This window comes from Salvelinus sp. IW2-2015, linkage group LG1, assembly GCF_002910315.2.
Source record: "Salvelinus sp. IW2-2015 linkage group LG1, ASM291031v2, whole genome shotgun sequence".
Lineage (NCBI taxonomy): Eukaryota > Metazoa > Chordata > Actinopteri > Salmoniformes > Salmonidae > Salvelinus > Salvelinus sp. IW2-2015.
Window position 1 is genome coordinate 47,662,839 of NC_036838.1, and position 23,856 is coordinate 47,686,694.

Genomic DNA, 23,856 nt, shown 5'->3' on the forward strand with positions numbered 1-23,856 from the left:
CCTGCAGCAGGAGGATTTGAATAAATATTTCAAATGTGTAATCACCGCCAGGGAGCAGCTGGAAGCAGTTTGTAGGCTATACAACATAGTACCGTACCCAGGGGGCTATGGTTTGGGGAAGGCTCTGCAAACCATCTGACCTCATACCATCAAGCGTCATCAAGTATTGTCACAGCTTTCTAGTGCATTGTGAAATGCCGTAGTGCAGTGGTCTGCAMGGCACGCTTTGGCTTTGAGCATCACAAGTTCGCTGAGCAATCATTTTTACCCTTTCTATGAATGGAAACTAATGTTGTTGTAGCATTCTGTTATTACTTAACCAATCTATTGAGTGTGAAAAATCCAGCAGCGTTGCAATTCTTGATACACTCAAACTCAAGGCTACTACCATACCCCGTTCAAAGGCACTTAAATATTTTGTCTTACCCATTCATCCTCTGAATGGCCACATACACAATCCATCCATGTCTCAATTGTCTCAAGACTTAAAAATCCTTCTTTAACCTGTCTCCTCCTCTTCATCTAGACTGAATKAAGTGGATTTAACAGGTGACATCAATAAGGGATCATAGCTTTTACCTGGATTCATCTGGTCAGTCTATGTCATGGAAAGAGCAGGCGTCCCTAATGTTTGGTACACTCAGTGTATATTCAATGAAATGAATACAGCATTGTAATAATATTGATGCCTCAAAACCAGAAACATGTGGAGACATCAACACTTGTAATTTTGAGTAAATGTTAAAATTTGTATTGGTTTTCTTGTATCTGTGCATGAGTCCTTAAAACACAGTCCATTGTACAAAATAAGTCATTCATAATTGAGGGACATCTCAAGGAGATTAACCTCCAACATTCAAATCAAATCARATGTTAATGCGAGYRTAGCGAAATGCTTGTGCTTCTAGTTCCGACAATGCAGTARTATCTAACAAGTCATCTAACCTAACAATTTCACAACAACTACCTTATACACACGAGTGTAAAGGAATTAATAAGAATATGTACATAAAAATATATGAATGAGTGATGGCCGAACGGCATAGGCAAGATGCAGTAGATGGTATAGAGTACAGTATATACATATGAGATGAGTAATGTAGGGTAWGTAAACATTATATAAAGTGGCATTGTTTAAAGTAGCTAGTGATACATTTATTACATCAATTTTTCCATTATTAAAGTGGCTAGAGTTGAGTAAGTATGTTGGCAGCAGCCACTCAATGTTAGTGATGGCTGTTTAACAGTCTGCTGGCCTTGAGATAGAAGCTGTTTTTCAGTCTCTCGGTCCCCGCGTTGATGCACCTGTACTGACCTCATGAACAGGCAGTGGCTCGGGTGGTTGTTGTCCTTGATGATCTTTTTGGCCTTCCTGTGACATCGGGTGGTGTAGGTGTAAGCTTGTTCAGTACATGAGGGCACATTTAGTCATGACAGCCACAGGTTTTTTTTATACACAGGACAGAAGTTTACAGGTTTTTGTTCCAGCCCATCACTAACACCTAATTCAACTAATTGTGGTCTAAWTTGAAGACTTGCACACAATGCTATTCCCTGGGACAGATATCATGTCTGTATTTTAGAATGAGCTTCATAAGTTACAATGTCCTGACAAATCTGCATGATAAACAATAACATGGGTGAATCTATTTCTATCTATCACCAGGATACGGTGATTAGCCTGGTGGTGTCCTTTTTATCCATGCCAAACTTGGTGCAAAACCACGCCCACGAGAAACCTAGCAACATTCAAAGCCACGCTGATTGGTCAGAGTTCGTTTGTTCCCTGTGATAAGTAAAGGCGCGCGAGAGAAGGAAGAACGATAGAGATGGAATCCTCACCAAAACAAAACATTCCCATCCATAACGTGCATTTTCCAGAATTTGGATATGAAGTTGCATTAAACTGTGTAGCTTTTTAGTGAGTGACATGATGGATAGTTGCATTATTTTTGGAGATAAATTAAGCTGTGAATTTTATCAAGTGTTATGGTCTTACAACGCCAATTGGGCTGAAGCTGTCTAGTAGTGTGCGTTGTCTAGCGTTAGCTTAATGTGGTTATCTAAGTGTAACACAAAAATGACTATTGAGATACTTAGCTACATGACATTTGTTCTAGTTGCCAACTAAAAGAGATGCTGCATAGCGAGCTCTTGCTGAATGGGCAAAGCTATCTCAATTGATTCACTATTACTGACAATCATGTAACGTTAGCTATCTACAGAGTCACTTGTTGCTTGCCTTTCGTTTAGCTCATTACAAATGAGCGGTCCAAGGCAAGCAGGCATGAGCACTGGTGGCTAGGAGGTTCACAACAAGTGATTTACATATTTTTTTATTTTACCTTTATTTAACTAGGCAGGTCAGTTAAGAACAGATTCTTATTTACAATGTTGGCCTACCAAAAGGCAAAAGGCCTCCTGCGGGGACGGGGGCCTGGGATTTAAATAAATAAATAAATAAATACAATATAAATATAGGACAAAACACACATCACAACAAGAGACAACACAACACTACATAAAGAGAGACCTAAGACAACAACATATCAAGGCAGTAACACATGACAACACAGTATGTTAGCAACACAACATGGTAGCAGCACAAAACATGGTACAAACATTATTGGGCACAGTCAACAGCACAAAGGGCAAGAAAGTAGAGACAACAATACATCACAAAAGCAGCCACAACTGTCAGTAAGAGTGTCCATGACTGAGTCTTTGAATGAAGAGATTGAGATAAAACTGTCCAGTCTGAGTGTTTGTTGCAGCTCGTTCCAGTTGCTAGCTGCAGCGAACTGAAAAGAGGAGCGACCCAGGATGTGTGTGCTTTGGGGACCTTTAACAGAATGTGACTGGCAGAACGGGTGTTGTATGTGGAGGATGAGGATGAGWTGATATCTCAGATAGGGGGGAGTGAGGCCTAAGAGGGTTTATAAATAAGCATCAACCAGTGGGTCTTGCGACAGGTATACAGAGATGACCAGTTTACAGAGGAGTATAGAGTGCAGTGATGTGTCCTATAAGGAGCATTAGTGGCAAATCTGATGGCCGAATGGTAAAGAACATCTAGCCGCTGGAGAGCAGGGTGTCAGGGTGGGATGTCCTTGTGTCGGGGTGGGATGTCCTCCAACCTGGAGCAAGAAGAGACAAGGAGGGAGACATTAACCTCACTGCTCAAATTTCAGTGCTGGATCAAGTTGCTGAAGCCACAACTACCTTTATTAATGTGCAATTGTTTTGTAACAGTTTTGCATATTTGTAGGCTTGATCAAGTTGTTTACACTAAGAGTAGAATAACAGCCTCTAATTTTAACTAGTAACACCAACCTCAATGGTGCAACACAATAGGGGAAGGAGTGGCTAAATAAAGTTAGCTAACGTTAGCTAGGTAAACAGACACTTCATGCAGCTAGCTAGCAAAAGAGACTCATCCCACAGAATGCACAAATAACTTGGCAAGCTAGCAAGCCTAGATTGACCAGAACACAGCTGGTACCATTTCCTACATTTTTCATTAGATGTTGTTAAAATACCTTACCTCSAAACAAGTCGGCAGGACTATTTTGTCCTGCCAAGTCAATGCAATGGAGTGAAACACGATCAGGTGGCCACTTTAGCATTTCGCTACACTCTCATTAACATCTGCTAACCATTTGTATGTGACAAATAAAATTTGATTTGATTTAGTCCCTGAAAACAAATGAGGAAAAACAATTTGCTATATGTCTCTCGCTGGCTAACAAGTTCACCAAATCATGATTTAAAAACTGTSCGGGTCTTCACAATTGACACATTGCTGAATCTATGATTAGTTGTTAATCTCTAAACAGCCGATAAGCAGGAAGAGATCGCATGCTAGCTAGTTTTCGCATCTGACGTGTTAGCTAGCTAGCTTGGCAACGGGCTGATAAACACCAGTTACAAAAAATTTGAATTCACAATTCATATGAAAGTAATTTGTTGAACATTTTAACATAATTTGTTGAATATATAAATGTTATACTTGCATTTTGAAGTTATTCCTTATTCTTCTGGAAATCTTACCCCAAGCGGGGACTTCTGTCGGCCATTAATTCATTTTTTTTTTTTTTTATTCGCTGTGCTATGGGATAGCCTCCATGGGATTGGGACATGCCAATTTTGATGTCCTGCCTAGAAATTCTCGTAATGATGATGTCTCGTAAAAAAAAAAATCGATACACACTAAATTCACGCACACTGTTGATCTCAATTGCAACCATTATTGGTCACCTCATTACCGCCCCCTAAAAGATTATGTCGGTGTCCTTCTTGCGACCAAAGTCTTTCAAGATATATTCRCCCTCTGGTTGGTATTGTCACAACAACTTTGTCTTCTTTTTTTTTACTTAAAAAAAAATTGAATATCCAAAACATACAATATACTTGCAGTGAAGTCGCTCAACAACTACACCACATCAGTCATCCAACAGACTCCCATTCAAAGCGACACACAAAAGCATCCAGGGTCCTTTTTTTAACAGACTAGGGGTAATGTATCTATTTGACAAGCATTCCGTACAATAAAAATAAAGTATTTCCTCATTTACCACAGCAAATCTATTGTGGCAACTTACCCGACATTTTGTATGTGTAAGGACCGATGCTGGAGAAGAGAAGCAGGTACGGGGAGTAGAACATTTCATATGGAACAGACATCAAACAGGACAGAGACAGCGTCAGAACCGGGTATGCAAAGACAAACAAACATTAATCCTGAAGCAGGGAACAGAGCTTGAAACAGACAGATATAGGTGAGGTAAAGACACAGGTGATACCACCAATACCAATACCACCAATAATTGCTGATGCGTGTGACGGGGAAGGCAGGTGTGCGTACTGATGGTGGCAGGAGTGAGTAATGCTGGGGAGCCTGGCGCCATTGAGCGCCAGGGAGGGGGAACGGGAGCAGGCATGACAGTACCCCCCCCCCCCTCTTGGGGGTCCACCCGGCGTCCCACCTGAGCGAGCCTGGCGGGCTGGCCGAGGCCTGGGTGCTGGACCAGCCGGCTGGGGCGTGATAGCCTGATGGACCGGCAGGGGCGTGGGAGCCTGGCGAACCGGCTGAGGCGTGACAACCTGATGATCCCGCTGGAACGTGGGAACCTGATGAGACGGCTGAAGCGTAGACACCTGGCGAGCCGGCTGAGGCGTAAAACCCTRGCGATCCGGCTGAGGGGTGGGATGGGCGCMTGCCGAGCCAACCGGTACAAGAAAACCTCTTGAGCCAGCTAGGGTGTGGAAGCCCGACGAGCTGGCTTAGGCACCCCCGGTTCCATCGGCGGCGGCCCCCGGACCACCAACCGGAAAGCCAGCACTCCMCGATGCTTTGCATGATGGCTTTATTTAACCATTATTTAACTAGGCACGTCAGTTAAGAACAGATTCTTATTTACAATGACGGCCTACCAAAAGGCAAAAGGCCTCCTGCGGGGACGGGGGCTGGGATTAAAAAATATATATATTTAAATATATAAATATAGGACAAAACACACATCATGACAAGAGAGACAACACTACATAAAGAGAGACCTAAGACATGGATTCAGGATTCTGTAAGGACCGATGCTGGAGAAGAGACACAGGTACAGGGAGTAGAACATTTAATATGGAACAGACATCAAACAGGACAGAGACAGCGTCAGAACCAGGTATGCAAAGACAAACTAACTTTAATCCTGAAGCAGGGAACAGAGCTTGGGAACAGACAGATAAAGGGGAGGTAATGACCCAGGTGATTGAGTCCAGGTGAGTCCAATAATTGCTGATGCGCATGACGGGGGAAGGCAGGTGGGCGTACTGATGGTGGCAGGAGTGAGTAATGCTGGGGAGCCTGGCGCCTTCGAGCGCCAGCGAGGGGGAGCGGGAGCAGGCGTGACAGTATGAATGAAAACGAATGTTGCCTACTGACTGTTATTATTTTATTTGTTTCCTATTTATGTTATCCAAAATTGTCTGGTATGGTCATTTCTTATCATGATTGGGGGTAATTAACACTGAACTGTCCACATTTGAAATGTGTAACTACATCAAGTCAATTTAGTTATTTGTGCCAGAAGGGCGTGGGCCAGAATCAAACCCACATCAACACTTTAGGCCTATTTGTGAGCACTAAAGGCAGCAACCGTAAATGCTAGGCCACCACCCCAGGCCACGATTGAACTCAATTTTGAGTTAATTTGTAACCTTAGGATAAACTAGAAACGTACTGTATGTCGCAGGCTTGTGTTATTAAGCTATATAAAACAATGGTTGTTGATGTGTATGACTGCATTTCAGATATTTGTTTTACATTTGAATGTTGCGGTAATAGGACCTAGGCCTAGCGTTTGAGCATGCCATGATCCCAATGAGAACTGCTCACAACACTCATTTGAATTTCCTGATGCATCAGGAACATTCTCCACGACAAAAGAGTGATCAACTACTCTTAACTTTATTCTTTCAAATTGTTGACATTTTGTAAAGTCCGGAGATGGATGGTTGTGCCAATGAAGTGGAACAGCAGAGCAAACTCCATTTGATAATCAACTGATTTGTGGCGAGGGAAGTCGGAGACACTGAGCAGATTTTAGTGTACATAGTTTAGCTGTGAATACTTTCACTGAATAAGGAACGCTCTACTGAATGCCGAGCTCCACGGGAGAGGAGGCAAATTGATGGCCTCCTGCTCCGAGCTCGTCTGGGACAGGCCATTGTTGTGTGCATGCTCCAATTCCAGAGTGACAGGCGAATTCCGCTCACTCATTAACGCTCCGAGTGGGAGACAAGCGGTGCTGGAATTCCATTCACTCACTCAATGGTCGACATACCCAGGCTGATGTGAAGTGATTCAGTTTTTTSAGCAAAAATAACCCAGAGAAAGAGTACAACTCAAATCCAATTAAAGTGTAATGATTTAGAGTTGCAGTTACCCAATATATTCTGTCTCTGTGCACAGTGTAATTGCGATTCCACACATAGCAGTAGTGTGCTGATGTGATGCTTCTAGCTTAGGTAGAGGTCAATATGAGAAATAGATAGCATCAACATGTGCAGTGAGGGTCCTGAGAATTACTGTTGCAGTTGAAGCAAATCACAACCCATGCCAGTTAAGCCATAATTGACACACTGTGTGGCTTAACTGCTAGATTACTAGGCAATTTAAATTGGAAAACACTGCTCTAGGCAGATTAAATCATAAACAAACAATAGCACTGTATAGTACTTAATACTTAAAATAAGGAAACTTAAATATAACATACTATTCAAAGAGAAATGGTACCGTACCGAAGGAGCATAATGCAAACCCAACTGTTGACCCTCCTGCCAGGATGAATCTATTAACCCACTTTCACTATAACGTGTTTATTCTAAATATCTAAACGGAGGCCAGTGGGGAACAATGCATAGTAATGCAGAGAAAGAGAGAGTGAAAGAGAGTGAAAGAGAGAGAAAGAGAGAGGGAAAGGAAGAAAGGAGAGGTCGAGGGAAAGAGACAGATGGAGAGAGAGAGCGGTCATGACAGGCCCAGTGCTCTCAGAGGAGGGAGCAGTAATCCGCAGCAATATACAGTTGAAGTCAGAAGTTTACATACACCTTAGCCAAATACATTAAAACTCAGTTTTACACAATTCCCGACATTTAATACTAGTAAAAATTCCCTGTCTTAGGTCAGTTAGGATCACCACTTTATTTTAAAAATGTGAAATGTCAGAATAATATATTTATTTATTTCAGCATTTATTTCTTTCATCACATTCCCAGTGAGTCAGAAGTTTACATACACTCAAATAGTATTTGGTAGCATTGCCTTTAAATTGTTTAACTTGGGTCAAACATTTCGGGTAGCCTTCCACAAGCTTCCCACAATATGTTGGGTGAATTTTGGCCCATTCCTCCTGACAGAGCTGGTGTAACKGAATAAGGTTTGTAGACCTCCTTGCTCGCACATGCTTTTTCAGTTCTGCCCACAAATTTTCTATAGGATTGAGGTCAGGGCTTTGTGATTGCCACTCCAATACCTTGACTTTGTTGTCCTTAAGCCATTTTGCCACAACTTTGGAAGTATACTTGGGGTCATTGTCCATTTGGAAGACCCATTTGCGACCAAGCTTTAACTTCCTGCCTGATGTCTTGAGGTGTCGCTTCAATATATCCATATCATTTTCCTACCTCATGATGCAATCTATTTTGTGAAGTGGACCAGTCCCTCCTGCAGCAAGGCACCCCCACAACATGATGCTGCCACACCCGTGCTTCATCATGGTGTTCTTTGGCTTGCAAGCCTCCCCCTTTTTCCTCCAAACATAACAATGGTCATTATGGTCAAACAGTTCTAATTTTGTTTCATCAGACCAGAGGACATTTCCCCAAAAAGTACGATCTTTGTCCCCATGTGCAGTTGCAAACCGTAGTCTAGCTTTTTTATGGCGGTTTTGGAGCAGTGGCTTCTTCCTTGCTGAGCGGCCTTTCAGGTTATGTCGATATAGGACTCGTTTTAATGTGGATATAGATACTTTTGTACCTGTTTCCTCCAGCATCTTCACAAGGTCCTTTGCTGTTGTTCTGGGATTGATTTGCACTTTTCGCACCAAAGTACGTTCATCTCCAGGAGACAGAATGCGTCTCCTTCCTGAGCGGTATGACGGCTGCGTGGTCCCATGGTGTTTATACTTGCGTACTATTGTTTATACAGATGAACGTGGTACCTTCAGGCGTTTGGAAATTGCTCCCAAGGATGAACCAGACCTTGTGGAGGTCTGCAATTTTTTTTCTGAGGTCTTGGCTGATTTCTTTTGATTTTCCCATGATGTCAAGCAGAGGCACTGAGTTTGAAGGTAGACCTTCAAATACATCCACAGGTACACCTCCAATACACACTCTCTACCTCTATCTTTCCTTCTAACGTCACTTTACCAGGTTAATTTTATTTTTTAATTACAGTCAAAACAAACATGATAACTTCTGTTCACAGGGAGGCCACTGTCCTCCCTCCCACTCATTAATCGTTTTATAAAAAGGTTATTTTAGGTTTGGCAACCCCAATCCAGTCGCCTAACACAATTGCTTTTCAAAACTATACAAACAATTACTCACAATATTAACTCCAATCTAATTTCTTGTCACCCCTCCTCCCTTTCGTCAATTCTATAAATCTATTTCAGAATAAGACCAAACAAAATGTCTCACGAGATTAAAAACCCCTAGGGTTTTCCTGCATCTGCGAGGAGTGTTTGGTTGTGCCAAAGAACATATTGTTCCTACTTGATCACGTGTAATGTGCTTCGTGACTTCCAAAATCGAAACCCCCAAATATGTAATCGCTTGTTTCGCTGGTTGTACTTTCCCATATGATGCCTTGTGACCCTGCTCTGTCAAATAGTTTACTAATGTGGTGATGTCTGGCATATGAGTTTCTTTGTCTTTTTACGGCAAAAAAAATTCACTACATACTGTCCCAACACAGAACCCTCATATTTACGCCCTTTAGCGATTATTTAAATGCAGCGTGATACAAAGTTGGATTATTTGTAAACATAATTTGTGCTCTCGCCCATATATCATGCCAATTTGAATATGTTACCTAATATACACGGTCTTTGATTCTCACAAGGATTATTCAACCCCAAAATCGTAGTCTGCCCGTTTCCCCACTAAATATAATACTTTTCCTGTCATAAATGTAAACAATTTCGAACACTATTGCCCCACTAAACTCACTTTTCCAATGACCAACAGCCTCACACCTCAAACAGGGTGGCTTTCACTGTGACCATATTAACCACACGCACGGCTGCAAAGTGAGCGGAATTGGATTCCACTCTCAAAACCTCCTTTACTATTTCTTCCCAATGAAAAATGTTGGCCCACTACCCCAACAATATCCATTTTGATAACAGGTTTCCAACCTGCCATCAAAGCATACGTACACATTTTATCAACATACTCACATACCCAAGCTGTGTTTGAATACCCATACCGTTTACTACATACTTAATGAGTATATACTACATACTATATACTATCAGCTGAGACAAAACGCTGGTTGATTTGACAAACAAGACGATCTGGCAACAGACAAACAGAACACAGGTATAAATACACAGGGGATAATGGGGAAGATGGGAGATACCTGAGGTGGGGGGTGGAGACAATCACAAAGACAGGGGAAACAGATCAGGGCGTGACACTACACCCCCCCCCCGGGACACCACCTGGCGTCCTACCTGGACGGATACCTGGTTGAGCGGTATACCTCATTCCGTCAGCAGAGGATGCCTGGTTATTCTTTAAAAGTGCTTTCCTCACCATCTTAAATAAGTATGCCCCATTCAAAAAATGTAGAACAAGGAACAGATATAGCCCATAGTTCACTCCAGACTTGACTGCCCTTGACCAGCACAAAAACATCCTGTGGCATACTGCATTAGTATCGAATAACCCCCGCGATATGCAACTATTCAGGGAAGTTAGGAACCAATATAAACAGACAGTTAGGAAAGCAAAGGCTAGCTCTTTCAAGCAGAATGTTGCATTCTGTAGGATAACTCCAAAAAGTTCTGGGACACTGTAAAGTCCATGGAGAATAAGAGCACCTACTCCCAGATGCCCACTACACTGAGTCAAGCAAACACTGTCACCACCGATAAATCCACGATAATTGAGAATTTCAATAAGCATTTTTCTACGGCTGGCCATGCTTTCCACCTGGCTACCCCTACCCCGGTCAACAGCCCTGCACCCCTCACAGCTACTTGCCCAAGCCTCCCCCATTTCTCATTCACCCAAATCCAGATAGCTGATTTTCTGAAAGAGCTGCAAAATCTGGACCCCTACAAATCAGCCGGACTAGACAATCTGGACCCTCTCTTTCTAAAATTATCCGCCGAAATTATTGCAACCCCTATTACTAGCCTGTTCAACTTCTCTTTCGTATCGACTGAGATCCTCAAAGATTGGAAAGCTGCCGCGGTCATCCCCCTCTTCAAAGGGGGAGACACTCTAGATCCAAACTGCTACAGACCTATATCTATCCTACCCAGACTTTCTAAGGTCTTCGAAAGCCAAGTTAACAAACAGATCACAGACCATTTCGAATCCCACCGTACCATCTCTGCTGTGCAATCTGGTTTCCGAGCTGGTCATGGGTGCACCTCAGCCACGCTTAAGGTCCTAAACAATATCATAACCGCCATCGATAAGAGACAATACTGTGCAGCTGAATTCATCGACCTGGCCAAGGCTTCGACTCTGTCAATCACCACATTCTTATCGGCAGACTCAACAGTTTCTCAAATGACTGCTTCGCCTGGTTCACCAACTACTTCTCAGACAGAGTTCAGTGTGTGAAATCGGAGGGCCTGTTGTTCGGACCTCTGGCAGTCTCTATGGGGGTGCCACAGGGTTCAATTCTCCGGACTACTTTTTTCTCTATCTACATCAATGATGTCGCTCTGGCTGCTGGTGATTCTCTGATCCACCTCTACGCAGAAGACACCATTCTGTATACTTCTGGCCCTTCTTTGGACACTGTGTTAACTAACCTCCAGACAAGCTTCAATGCCATACAACTCTCCATCCGTGGCCTCCAACTGCACTTAAATGCAAGTAAAACTAAATGCATGCTCTCCATCCGATCGCTGCCCGCACCTGCCCGCAAATCCAGCATCACTACTCTGGACGGTTCTGACTTAGAATATGTGGACAACTACAAATACCTAGGTGTCTGGCTAGACTGTAAACTCTCCTTCCAGACTCACATTAAGCATCTCCAATCCGAAATTAAATATAGAATCGGCTTCCGAGTTCGCAACAAAGCATCCTTCACTCATGCTGCCAAACATACCCTCGTAAAACTGACTATTCTGCCGATCCTTGACTTTGGCGATGTCATTTGCAAAATAGCCTCCAACACTCTACTCAGCAATTTGGATGAAGTCTATAACAGTGCCATCCGTTTTGTCACCAAAGCCCCATATACTACCCACCACTGCGACCTGTATGCTCTCGTTGGCTGGCCCTCGCTACATATTCGTCACCAAACCCACTGGCTCCAGGTCATCTATAAGTCTTTGCTAGGTAAAGCCCCGCCTTATCTCAGCTCACTGGTCACCATAGCAGCACCCACCCGTAGCACGCGCTCCAGCAGGTATATTTCACTGGTCACCCCCAAAGCCAATTCCTCCTTTGTCCGCCTTTCCTTCCAGTTCTCTGCTGCCAATGACTGGAACGAATTGCAAAAATCACTGAAGCTGGAGACTCATATCTCCCTCACTAACTTTAAACACCAGCTGTCAGAGCAGCTCACAGATCACTGCACCTGTAAATAGCCCATCTGTAAATAGCCCATCCAACTACCTCATCCCCATACTGTTATTTAAAGAAATATATAATAATTCTCTCCGTTGCACCCCAGTATCTCTACTTGCACATTCATCTTCTGCACATCTATCACTCCAGTGTATAATTGCTCAATTTTAATTATTTCGCCACTATGGCCTATTTATTGCCTTACCTCCCTTATCTTACCTCATTTGCACACACTGTATATAGACTTTTTCTATTGTGTTATTGACTGTATGTTTGTTTATTCCATGTGTAACTCTGTGTTGTTGTTTGTGTCGCACTGCTTTGCTTTGTCTTGGCCAGGTCGCAGTTGTAAATGAGAACTTGTTCTCAACTAGCCTACCTGGTTAAATAAAGGTGAAATAAAAAATAAATAAAAATAAAATTGCCTTCCCTGTTGGCCAGCTTCCTGGCTGATCCTCGAGGGACACCCCTTCAAGCTAATTAATTCTGACTCAACATTCTAACAGTGTAATTAATCAATTTCATATATACTATTGCAAAAATTATAATTTGGTTGTGTTTATGAAGGCCTTTGTTAACTTTACAATAAAAAAAAAATAGTTTGGTACAAATTTTTTTTTTTAACAATACAAAACGACAGCTTACCTGCCCAGACCCACCTGCTCACATCCCCATCTCCCGCATCACTCTCTGCCACATGGCCTCAAACGGCACCATTTTGTTTCTCTCTGTCGCCCACGCACATTCAACATTTAGATAATTAAGCATTTGATCTTTCCATTGTGTTAATGATGGAGGATCGGTTAATTTCCAGTTTTTAAGTATCCATTTTTCAAGATGATTGACGAGAAAAGTATCATCCAAACCATTGGGTATCTCACTGCACCCGTCATATACCATGTCTTGAAATATGCAGGCAGATGCATTAAAAGTACGTTTATATTGTAATTCTTCTGACATCCAACTTTCTAACTCCGCCCATAACTTTTGGAATTTATAGCATTCCCAGAAGGCATAGATTATTGAGTCATTGTTAGTTTCACACTTCAGACATGACTCTGCCGTTGTGCTGTAGAATTTGTATAATACATTTTAAACATTAGCTTATACTGGATTAAACATACATTTCAGTTAACTGTAATTTCGTTAGTTCCCCATCATCTGAGTTGTTTTCATTCAGATTTTGTTAACGCAGCATGTGCATTCATACGTCTTCTTGCCATTTAAGGAAAACCACAAATAACATGGCCTCCTAAAACTGGTTATAATTCCAGTTCTGTTTGTAATATTAAGATTCTAAAAATGACAGTGTGTTATATAGACTAATTTCAGGAAAAGTCAAGGACAGAGGGGGACATGACTTTAAAAATGCCAGAGTAATATATATTTTTTTTATTCAAGAACAGTCCAATTGACTGCTTTAGCGGTTCTAGTGTTAAGCCTCCTTGAAGCTTAAACAAGCCAACTGAGCCGATCTGAGATCAATCACAGGCCCAAGCATGATGGAGAGGGCTGTCAGCACAGGCTGCTGTGGCCTTGACTCAATAAAACAAATAAAACTAACAGGCAGAAACAACACATGGATGGCCTCCAAAGCCTAGACATGAGACCACACTGCAGAGCATGAGAGAGAGGGAAAAACAGTGAGAGAGAAAGTCAGAGAGATAGAGACAGAGGCAGACAGAGAGAAAGAGAAGCACGAGAGATTGGGAGGTGAGAGGAAAGCCAAAGAGACACAGCACTGCTCTGTTGTCTGAGTAAGTTTAACTTTACGGAGATCCTCTCTCCTCTCGTCTCCTGGTGAGCCCCTGCTGGTGAGCCCCTTCCTGGGGTCCAAACAAAAAAATTATATAATACACCCATTCCAAAACGTACTGCAACTCCTTGTTAAGGGTTTCATTGACTTCATTAGCTGTGGTTGCTGGCACGTATATGGTTAAATCAGCAGCATACATGGACACACAGGCTTTATTTAATCCCAGTGTCAGTTCATTGGTAAAAATAGAAAAGAGTAGAGGGCTGTTGTGTCTTTGGCTATGCCGGATTAAGTGACATGACATGCTATTCTATAAAATCCTTTCTCTGTAATTAATATTACCTGATTGAGCTAATCATGTAAATGTAATTACTAGAAAGTCGGGGCAACACAAAATAATATTTATAGAGCAGTTATCTTCCGAATAAACTCTTAAAGACCTAGTAATATTTTACGTCAGTAGCAGTCAATATTAATCGTCACCCTATTTCAGTCTCATCTGAAAGTTGTAAATTCTTGGTTATCTTCACGAACCCTGGCTAACAAGTTGAATCAGCAATACAAAATTGGGTTTAATTATTTATTTACTAAATACCTAACTAATCACACAGAATTACATATACACAGAATGAATCACACCTTGATTACAAATTGTCATAAAGGAAAACGTCCCTAGCGGACGGAGCAGATATGACAGCTGGTTACACAAAGGAAAGTGGGCTGGGTTTGAGTGAAAGAGCGGGAAGACTGAGGGACAAAGGGAGAAGCTATGCTATCGTAAATACAGTATCTTATGCATTCTAAATTACCGCCCATTTGGAAAAGGAAAGTGCAATAAATATTTACTCTGAGCTGCGCTTCGGTAGGTTGGTGGTAGATGGAAGGCCGTGTTGCCCAACAGAGTCCTTTGTCCTTTGAAGAATGTGTCTGGTGGTAAAGTGGATACRTCGTAGTAACGTCATTGTGTGGTAGACGGGATACTATGTCTGTTCTTTCCTAGCCCACGTTTGCAGCTGCTGTTGCTAACTCAACGGCTAGGAGGTATCACTTCTGTAGTGAATAAGAGTTCAAAGTTCATATCATTCGCAACCAAAGCTCACGCTGAGGTTGGCTTAGTTCTGTAGTTTACGTGTTAGTCCTTTTAACGCAGAGGCTGCAGATCTTACGTACTTGGAACAGGAGATTATATTGTCGTCAAGGCTTTATATAGGAAGGGAGAGGAGGGCGTGTTTGAAAAGTTTTATAACCCATGTCTCTTCACAGGGGCGTGCCACTGATTGAGCAGAGCCCTAACCTTATGAAAACCCAAATCTCTCATTTGGAAGCTAAAATTACATTTCATCTCTTCACCAATAATTTTATATTCAAACATTTAAAATTTAACGACAATTCCATGTGACTCCAATAACTACAATGTGCAGACTTTCCACTGTAGAGTTTATGTCATCCTATCATTGATGAGAATGTCTCAGATGACAACCGAACTGACATCATATTCATGAAGTACCACCGCATATGTTCAATTGGTCGGATTACCAGAATATAGTTCATTTCCCCCCACCTTCTGATGTCCCCAGAATCTCTATGTTAACCAAAGGATGTCACATCAGTAGGGTAGAGAGAGGAAAAAGGGGGGGGGGGGGGTATTTATGACTGTCATAAACCTACCCCCAGGCCAACGTCATGACAGGGCCTAAAGAGCTGCCCTGCGGTACACCACACCCTAAATGTTTTACATTAGAAAAGCTTCCATTAATGGAACCCCTCTGAGTCCTATTAGATAGATAGCTCTGAATCCATAATATGGCAGAGGTTTAAAATCCATAAAACATATGTTTTCTCAACAGGTTATGGTCAATAATATCAAAAGGCTGCACTGACATCAAATGGCACCATTTCACAGAATTGACAGAATCTTCTTATTCTCAATTTCTGTCAACCAATAATCATCCATTTAAGTCAGTGCAGTACATGTTAAGTGTCCTTCTCAAAGCATGCTGAGAGTATGTTGTCAATTTGTTTACAAAGAAATAGCATTGTATTTGGTCAAACACAATTATTTCCAACAGTTTTCTAATGGATGGCAACAAGCTGATAGGTCTGCTGTTAGAACCAGTGAAGGCCGCTTTACCACTCTTGGGTAGCGAAATTACTTTGGCTTCCCTCCAGGCCTGAGGACAAACACCTTCCTCTCGACTCAGATTAAAGATATGACAGATAGGAGTTGCTATAGAGTMATCTATCATCCTCAGTAGCTTTCCATCTAATGCCAGGAGATTTGTCATTATTGATCGATAACAAACAAAAAATCCACCTCTCCCATGATAACTTTACATATTTCAAACTTACACTGCTTTTCTTTCAATATTTGTTTTTTAATACATGAATATGATGGCTCACTGTTCATTGTTGGCATTTCCTGCCTACGTTTGCCCACTTTGCCAATGACGTAATCATTAAAATAATTGGAAACATCAAATGGTTTTGTGATGAATAAGCCATCTGAATCAATGAAAGATGGAGTTGAATTTGTCTTTCTGCCCATAATTGAATTTAAAGTACTCCAAAGTTTTGTTCCATCATTCTTTATATAATTGATCTTGGCTTCAAAATACAATTTCTTCTTCTTTTTATTGAGTTTAGTGACATAATTTCTCAATTTGCATTAACTCAGCCAGTCAGATGTGCAGCCAGACTTATTAGCCACTCCCTTTTCCCCCATCTTTTTCAACCAAACATATTTTTAATTCCTCATCAATCCATGGAACCTTAACAGTTCTAACAGCAAATTCTTAACAGGTGCATGTTTAACAATAATTGGAAGAAGAAATTTCATAAATTCATCAAGTGCAGCGTCTGCATGCTCCTTATTCATCACATCAGACCAACAAATATATTTGACATCATCCACATAGGAGTTACAGCAAAATATTTTGTATGATCTCTTATACACTATTTTAGAACCATATTTTGGAACTTTGGCTTTCCTGGCTATAGCCACAATATTGTGATCACTGCATCCAATCGGTATGGATACAGCTCTAGAACAACATTTTACAGTATTATTAAAATGTGATCAATACATGTGGATGATCTTGTTCCTGTAGTTTTTGTAAACACCCTGGTAGGTTCCTCTTGAGCGGACAGATTTATGAAAACCATTCAATATTCAGGTCCCCAAGAAAGTGGACTCTCTGTTTACATCACATACACTATCAAGCATTTCACACACATTTAGATACTGACTGTTAGCACTTCGTTGCCTATAGCAACACCCCAAAAGAATAGAATAGGCTTTAGATGAGGCAAGTGAACCTGCAACCACAGTACTTAAATAACAGTTGACATGAGATATTCTCTAAACAGGGATATGGCTCTGAATATGTATAGCAACACCTTCCCCATAAGCATTCCTGTTTCTTCTACAGATGTTAYATCCTTGTATTGTTGCTGCTGTATTAAATGAATTACCTAAGTGAGTCTCAGAAATGGCAAATGTATGAATGCCATCTGATGTTAGCAAGCTATTGATTTCATGAACCTTATTTTTAAGGCTGCATTTATCAACATGGGTTATTTTCAGCTGTTTCCTGGGTAGCGTCTCAGAGAAAGACAAACTCAGCAAAAAAAGAAACGTACTCTCACTGTCAACTGCGTTAATTTTCAGCAAACTTAACATGTGTAAATATTTGTATGAACATAACAAGATTCAACAACGGAGACATAAACTGAACAAGTTCCACAGACATGTGACTAACAGAAATGGAATAATGTGTCCCTGAACAAAGGGGGGGTCAAAATCAAAAGTAACAGTCAGTATCTGGTGTGGCCACCAGCTGCATTAAGTACTGCAGTGCATCTCCTCATGAACTGCAACAGATTTTCCAGTTCTTGCTGTGAGATGTTACCCCACTCTTCCTCCAAGGCACCTGCAAGTTCCCAGACATTTCTGGAGGGAATGAACCTAGCCCTCACCCTCCGATCCAACAGGTCCCAGACGCGCTCAATAGTATTGAGATTGGGGCTCTACGCTGGCCATGGCAGAACACTGACATTCCTGTCTTGCAGGAAATCAGCCATACTGCTCGTTCTGTGCGTGGTGGCATTGTCATGCAGGAGGGTCATGTCAGGATGAGCTTGCAGCAAGGGTACCACATGAGGGAGGAGGATGTCTTCCCTGTAACGCACAGCGTTGAGATTGCCTGCAATGACAACAAGCTCAGTCCGATGATGCTGTGACACAACGCCCCAGACCATGACTCCACCTTCAAATCGATCCTGCTCCAGGGTACATGCKTCGGTGTAATGCTCATTCCTTCGATGATAAACGCGAATCCGACCATCACCCCTGATGAGACAAAACCGTGACTCATCAGTGAAGAGCACTTTTTGCCAGTCCTGTCTGGTCCAGCGACGATGGGTTTGTGCTCATAGGCGACGTTGTTGCTGGTGATGTCTGGTGAGGACCTGCCTTACAACAGGCCTACGAACCCTCAGTCCAGCCTCTCTCAGCCTATTGCGAACAGTCTGAGCACTGATGCAGGGATTGTGCGTTCCTGGTGTAACTCGGGCAGTTGTTGTTGCCATCCTGTACCTGTCCCGCAGGTGTGATGTTCGGATGTACCAATCCTGTGCAGGTGTTGTTACACGTGGTCTGCCACTGCGAGGACGATCAGCTGTCTGTCCTGTCTTTTTGTAGCGCTGTCTTAGGCGTCTCACAGTACTGCCATTGAATTTATTGCCCTGGCCACATCTGCAGTCCTCATGCCTCCTTGCAGCATGCCTAAGGCACATTCACGCAGATGAGCAGGGACCCTGGGCATCTTTTTTTTCAGTAGAAAGGCCTCTTTAGTGTCCTAAGTTTTCATAACTGTGACCTTAATTGCCTACTGTCTGTAAGCTGTTAGTGTCTTAACGACCGTTCCACAGGTGCATGTTCATTAATTGTTTATGGTTCATTGAACAAGCATGAGAAACAGTGTTTAAACCCTTAACCTCTCTGCGCTACGGATCCCTTTAGCGGGATCATTTTTCTAAACAACCGCTGAATTGCAGGGCGCAAAATATTACAAAAAATATTTATAATTATGCAATCACAAGTGAAATATACCAAAACACAGTTTAGCTTGTTGTTAATCCACCTATCGTGTCAGATTTTGAAAATATGCTTTGCAGCGAAAGCAATCCAAGCTTTTGTGAGTGTATCAATCAATGCTAGAACAGCTAGCCCCAAATTAGCATGGTCACGAAAGTCAGAAAAGCAATAAAATTAACCGCTTACCTTTGATAATCTTCGGATGTTTGCACTCACGAGACTCCCAGTTACACAATAAATGTTATTTTTGTTCGATAAATATTACTTTTATAACAAGAAAACGCCATTTGGGTTGCGCGTTATGTTCAGAAAACCAAAGCCTCGTTCCGTTTGACGAAAATACCAAAAAGTATCCGTAATGTTTGTAGAAACATGTCAAATGTTTTTTATAATCAATCCTCAGGTTGTTTTTAACAAACATAATCRATAATATTTCAACCGGACCGTAACCTATTCAATAAAAGAGAGAAAGAAAATGGAGAGCTACCCCTCTCGCGCGCAGGAACTAATCAAAGGACACCTGACTAGTTTTGAGAAATCTCGCTCATTTTTCAAAATAAAAGCCTGAAACTATGTCTAAAGCCTGGTCACAGCCTGACGAAGCCATTGGGAAAGGAATCTGGTTGATACCCCTTTAAATGGAAGAAAGACGGGCAAGGAAACACAGATTAAAAAAAAGAATCACTTCCGGGTTAGATTTCCTCAGGTTTTCGCCTGCAGAATCAGTTTTGTTATACTCACAGACAATATTTTGACAGTTTTGGAAACTTTGGAGTGTTTTCTATCCTAATCTGTAAATTATATGCATATTCTACGATCTGGACCTGAGAAATAGTCAGTTTACCCTAGGAACGTTATTTAAAAATAAAATAAAAATCTGACCCCCAGCGTCAAGAAGTTAACAAGGTTTAGATTTTGACAAATTTTCATTGAAAGACAGGGTCCTGAAAAAGGAACGTTTCTTTTTTTGCTGAGTTCAGTATGGGAAAAAACCAACAGAGCAAGAAAAAACAAACCATTAATCAGTTGGTGTGTGTCAGTGTGTGTGCGTGTGTGTGCTCTCTCATCCCTTCYAGGCTTTTGGGAAGGAAGGTGGACAATGAGCCATAGCTAATGTAAGCAATTTTCCCRCACGCTCTGGCAGCTTTCATGGCCGGGATAAGTTATTTTATCTTCTGGCACACAGCTTCAGGATAGTCCTCTTTGATTAAGATGTACGTTCCTCTCAAGTTCTTGTCTCTTTCCAGAACATCAACATTGTCCTTGAACTAGTTAAATAAAGGTTAAATAAAAAAATATCAGGAACTTGACCAATATCAGCCTTCAGTTTCTCCAAGATCATTTCCCTCACTTTATCCTCAGACTGTCCATGTCTCGTGTGGAGATTCTGCAATTCCGTTCACAACAATGTTGTTCCGCCTTGATTGTCCCTTGAGATTCTCCATAATTGTTATAATGTATTCACATACAGAACTGATGTCCTCACTCAATGACTTACAGATTACTGTCATGCCATTTTCCTGTTTAAACTCATCGAGCTGACCCTGGGAGAACTGCAAACTGTTCTTCAGGTCCTGGACCTCTCTGGTCAGGCTGTCCATTATTTTATTAGTTGACTCCACCAGTATTTGGACACAACACTTGAAGCTATTTTGCTGTTGTAAGAACCACTTGTAGAAATATTTTTGTTAGTTTAAAAGATCCTTCACCTGTGACAGAGAGACACCACTGTCCTCAACGGTACTCCCACCAGCTTCGGTGTTTGTCATGGTAGCAAAGTAGGTTACAATGTTACGACTCACAGTTCTAGACAAGGCAGGTCGCAGGGAAGATGACAGCAGCAAACAGCAGGGATCTAGACAGTCACAAGCCCGGGACAATCCAAGGTCCCAGCCACAAGGGCTAACTGGGTCGCGGGTTGCGTTCAAGCCCTCAAGGAAACCCAGATAGCTTGATAGGCATCTAACAGTGGCAGCTAGGGTAGCTGCTACGCCAAGCAGCTCATCAGACCCTTGATGCCAACCGCGTCCTGGATCCAAAATTTAAAAGTAACAACACTTTTTCAATAGAATACTTTTTCAGAGACTTTCAAAACTTTCCAAAACAACAAACCGAGCTCTCCCTCATTCCATGTGATAAATGTGTAGGGCCATGTGATAACTGTGTAGGGCCGTGTGATAACTGTGTAGGGCCATGTGTTAACTGTGTTGGGCCATGTGATAACTGTGTTGGGCCATGTGATAACTATGGGGGCATGTGGGAACCACCATTTCCCTCACCTCTCCTCGTACAGTACAGTACTCATCACCTAGCCATGCCAGAGCTGAGGCCTCCTTCTTTCTCCACATAGCCTCGGGAACATATTACACGCTCCTGTCAGCACTTAACCTTCCCATCCATTTCAAAGGCCATCCAGGAGCTCACTGCTTTGAGACAGAGCCGCCGAGGGAGTCAGTGCCGGAACACACCCTGCATTCATCAGAGATCTGTACAGGGCCAGGGGGCCAAGCAGCCAAGTGAACAACTTCCCATGGTTTCATTTTACCTGATGCACTACAATATATGGAGGCGGTGATGGATGGAAAATGCCTGGTTTACTGAGGTGGGTAAAGAAAGGGTAAAGGTTTGTGACACATAAGCTGTTGAAAGCTGAAAACCCCACGTGAAACATGTCTCTAGTTGGTACCAGTCGAACACCCGGTTTGTTCAGCTCCAGACAAAGTGAAGTGAACCCAGAGCATCTGTTGTTCTCTGTCTTTCATGTGGGTGGGCCTCCTTGATTTCTGACCTGAGACACATTCTCACTAAGATACTCCTATTGCTTAAATCATGTGTATTTTCCTCAATCGGGATTGGGAATTCCAGTTTGTTTTTAATTTGACCAAATAAATAAATGCTTCACAGAGTACAAGTAACAGACACATCTCAACATCAACTGTTCAGAGGAGACTGTGTGAGTCAGGCCTTCGTGCACGAATTGCTGCAAAGAAACCACTACTAAAGGACACCATTAAGAAGAAGARACTTGCTTGGGCCAAGAAACATGAGCAATGGACATTAGACTGGTGGAAATTTGTCATTTGGTCTGGAGTCCAAATTGGAARGTTTTGGTTCCAACCACTGTGTCTTTGTGAAACGTGGTGTGGGTGAACGGATGATCTCCGCATGTGTGGTTCCCACCGTAAAGCATGGAGGAGGAGGTGTTATGGTGTGGGGGTGCTTTGCTGGTGACACTGTCTGTGATTTATTTAGAATTCAAGGCACACTTAAAAAGCACGGCTACCKCAGAATTCTGCAGAGATAYGCCATCCCATGTGGTTTGGGATTAGTGGGACTATAATTTGTTTTTCAACAGGACAATGACCCAACACACCTCCAGGCTGTGTAAGGGCTATTTTACCAAGAAGGAGAGTGATGGAGTGCTGCATGAGATGACCTGGCCTCCACAATCCCCCGACCTCAACCAAATTGAGATGGTTTGGGATGAGTCAGACCGCAGAGTGAAGAAAAAGCAGCCAACAAGTGCTCAGCATATGTGGGAACTCCTTCAAGACTGTTGAAAAAGCATTCCAGGTGAAGCTGGTTGAGAGAATGCCAAGCTGTCGTCAAGGCAAATGGTGGCTTTTGAAGAATCTCGAATATAAAATTGGGCCTGAGGGGTCCGGAAAAATTAAGGCAGTTACAATTTTAAAAACATTACAATACATTCACTACAGATCTAACAACACACTAAGTGTGTGCCCTCAGGCCCATACTCCACTACCACATATCTACAACACAAAATCCATGCGTACGTGTGTGTATAGTGCGTATGTTATCATGTGTGTGTATGCATGTGTCTGTGCCTATGTTTGTGTTACTTCACAGTCCCCGCTGTTCCACAAGGTGTATTTTTCACCTGCTTTTAAAATCTGATTCTACTGCTTGCATCATCTACCTGATGTGGAATAGAGTTCCATGTAGTCATGGCTCTATGTAGTACTGTGCATCACCAATAGTCTGTTCTGGATTTGGGGACTGTGAAGAGACCTCTGGTGGCATGTCTTGTGGGGTATGCATGGGTGTCCGAGCTGTGTGCTAGTATTTTAAACAGACAGCTTGGTACCTTCAGCTTGGTACCTTCAGCTTCACCTCTTACGAAAACAAGTAATGATGACGTCAATCTCTCTTCCACTTTGAGCCATGAGAGGTTGACATGCATATCATTAATGTTAGCTCTCCATGTATTTTTAAGGGCCAGCCGTGCTGCCCTGTTCTGAGCCAACCCATTTTCCCAAGTCCCTCTTTGTGGTACCTGACCACACTACTGAACAATAGTCCAGGTGTGACAAAACCATATCCAGTCAGGAGCGAAGGAGAGGAGAAAATGTGCGTCTTAAAATATAATACATTTTTAAAAACGGTTTGAACGGTTATAATGGTGAACGCGGTCATTTGGCTGACCAATAACCATCATCCAAAATGTTCTGACCGTCATAGCCTTCCATCTGATTGAAAATTCACACCACCACTGAAAAAGGCACAAACATGTCAGGAATAAAATCACAGCATTGACAAAGAAACACACAAGCACACACATCATGTCTGTGCCAAAAGTAACTTGACTTTTGTAGGGCCAAAAGGCCCTACACCCAAACAAGGGCACTGCGTTCATCCACCTCTGGCCTGCTCGCCTCCCTACCTCTGAGGA

The 23,856-nt window shown here is 42.3% G+C and overlaps 1 protein-coding gene across 1 annotated transcript in view; it reads right to left on the minus strand.

Annotated features, from left to right (window-relative positions):
* Window positions 1-762: 762 nt before the first annotated feature.
* The window catches only part of LOC111971592 (cadherin-4-like), a 49,285-nt gene continuing 26,191 nt past the window's right edge, over window positions 763-23,856 (minus strand). The window contains exon 3 of the mRNA XM_023998473.3: window positions 763-3,137. Coding sequence (XP_023854241.1) covers window positions 3,073-3,137 — 65 coding nt within the window. The 3' untranslated portion in view covers window positions 763-3,072. The remainder of the gene's footprint in view (window positions 3,138-23,856) is intronic.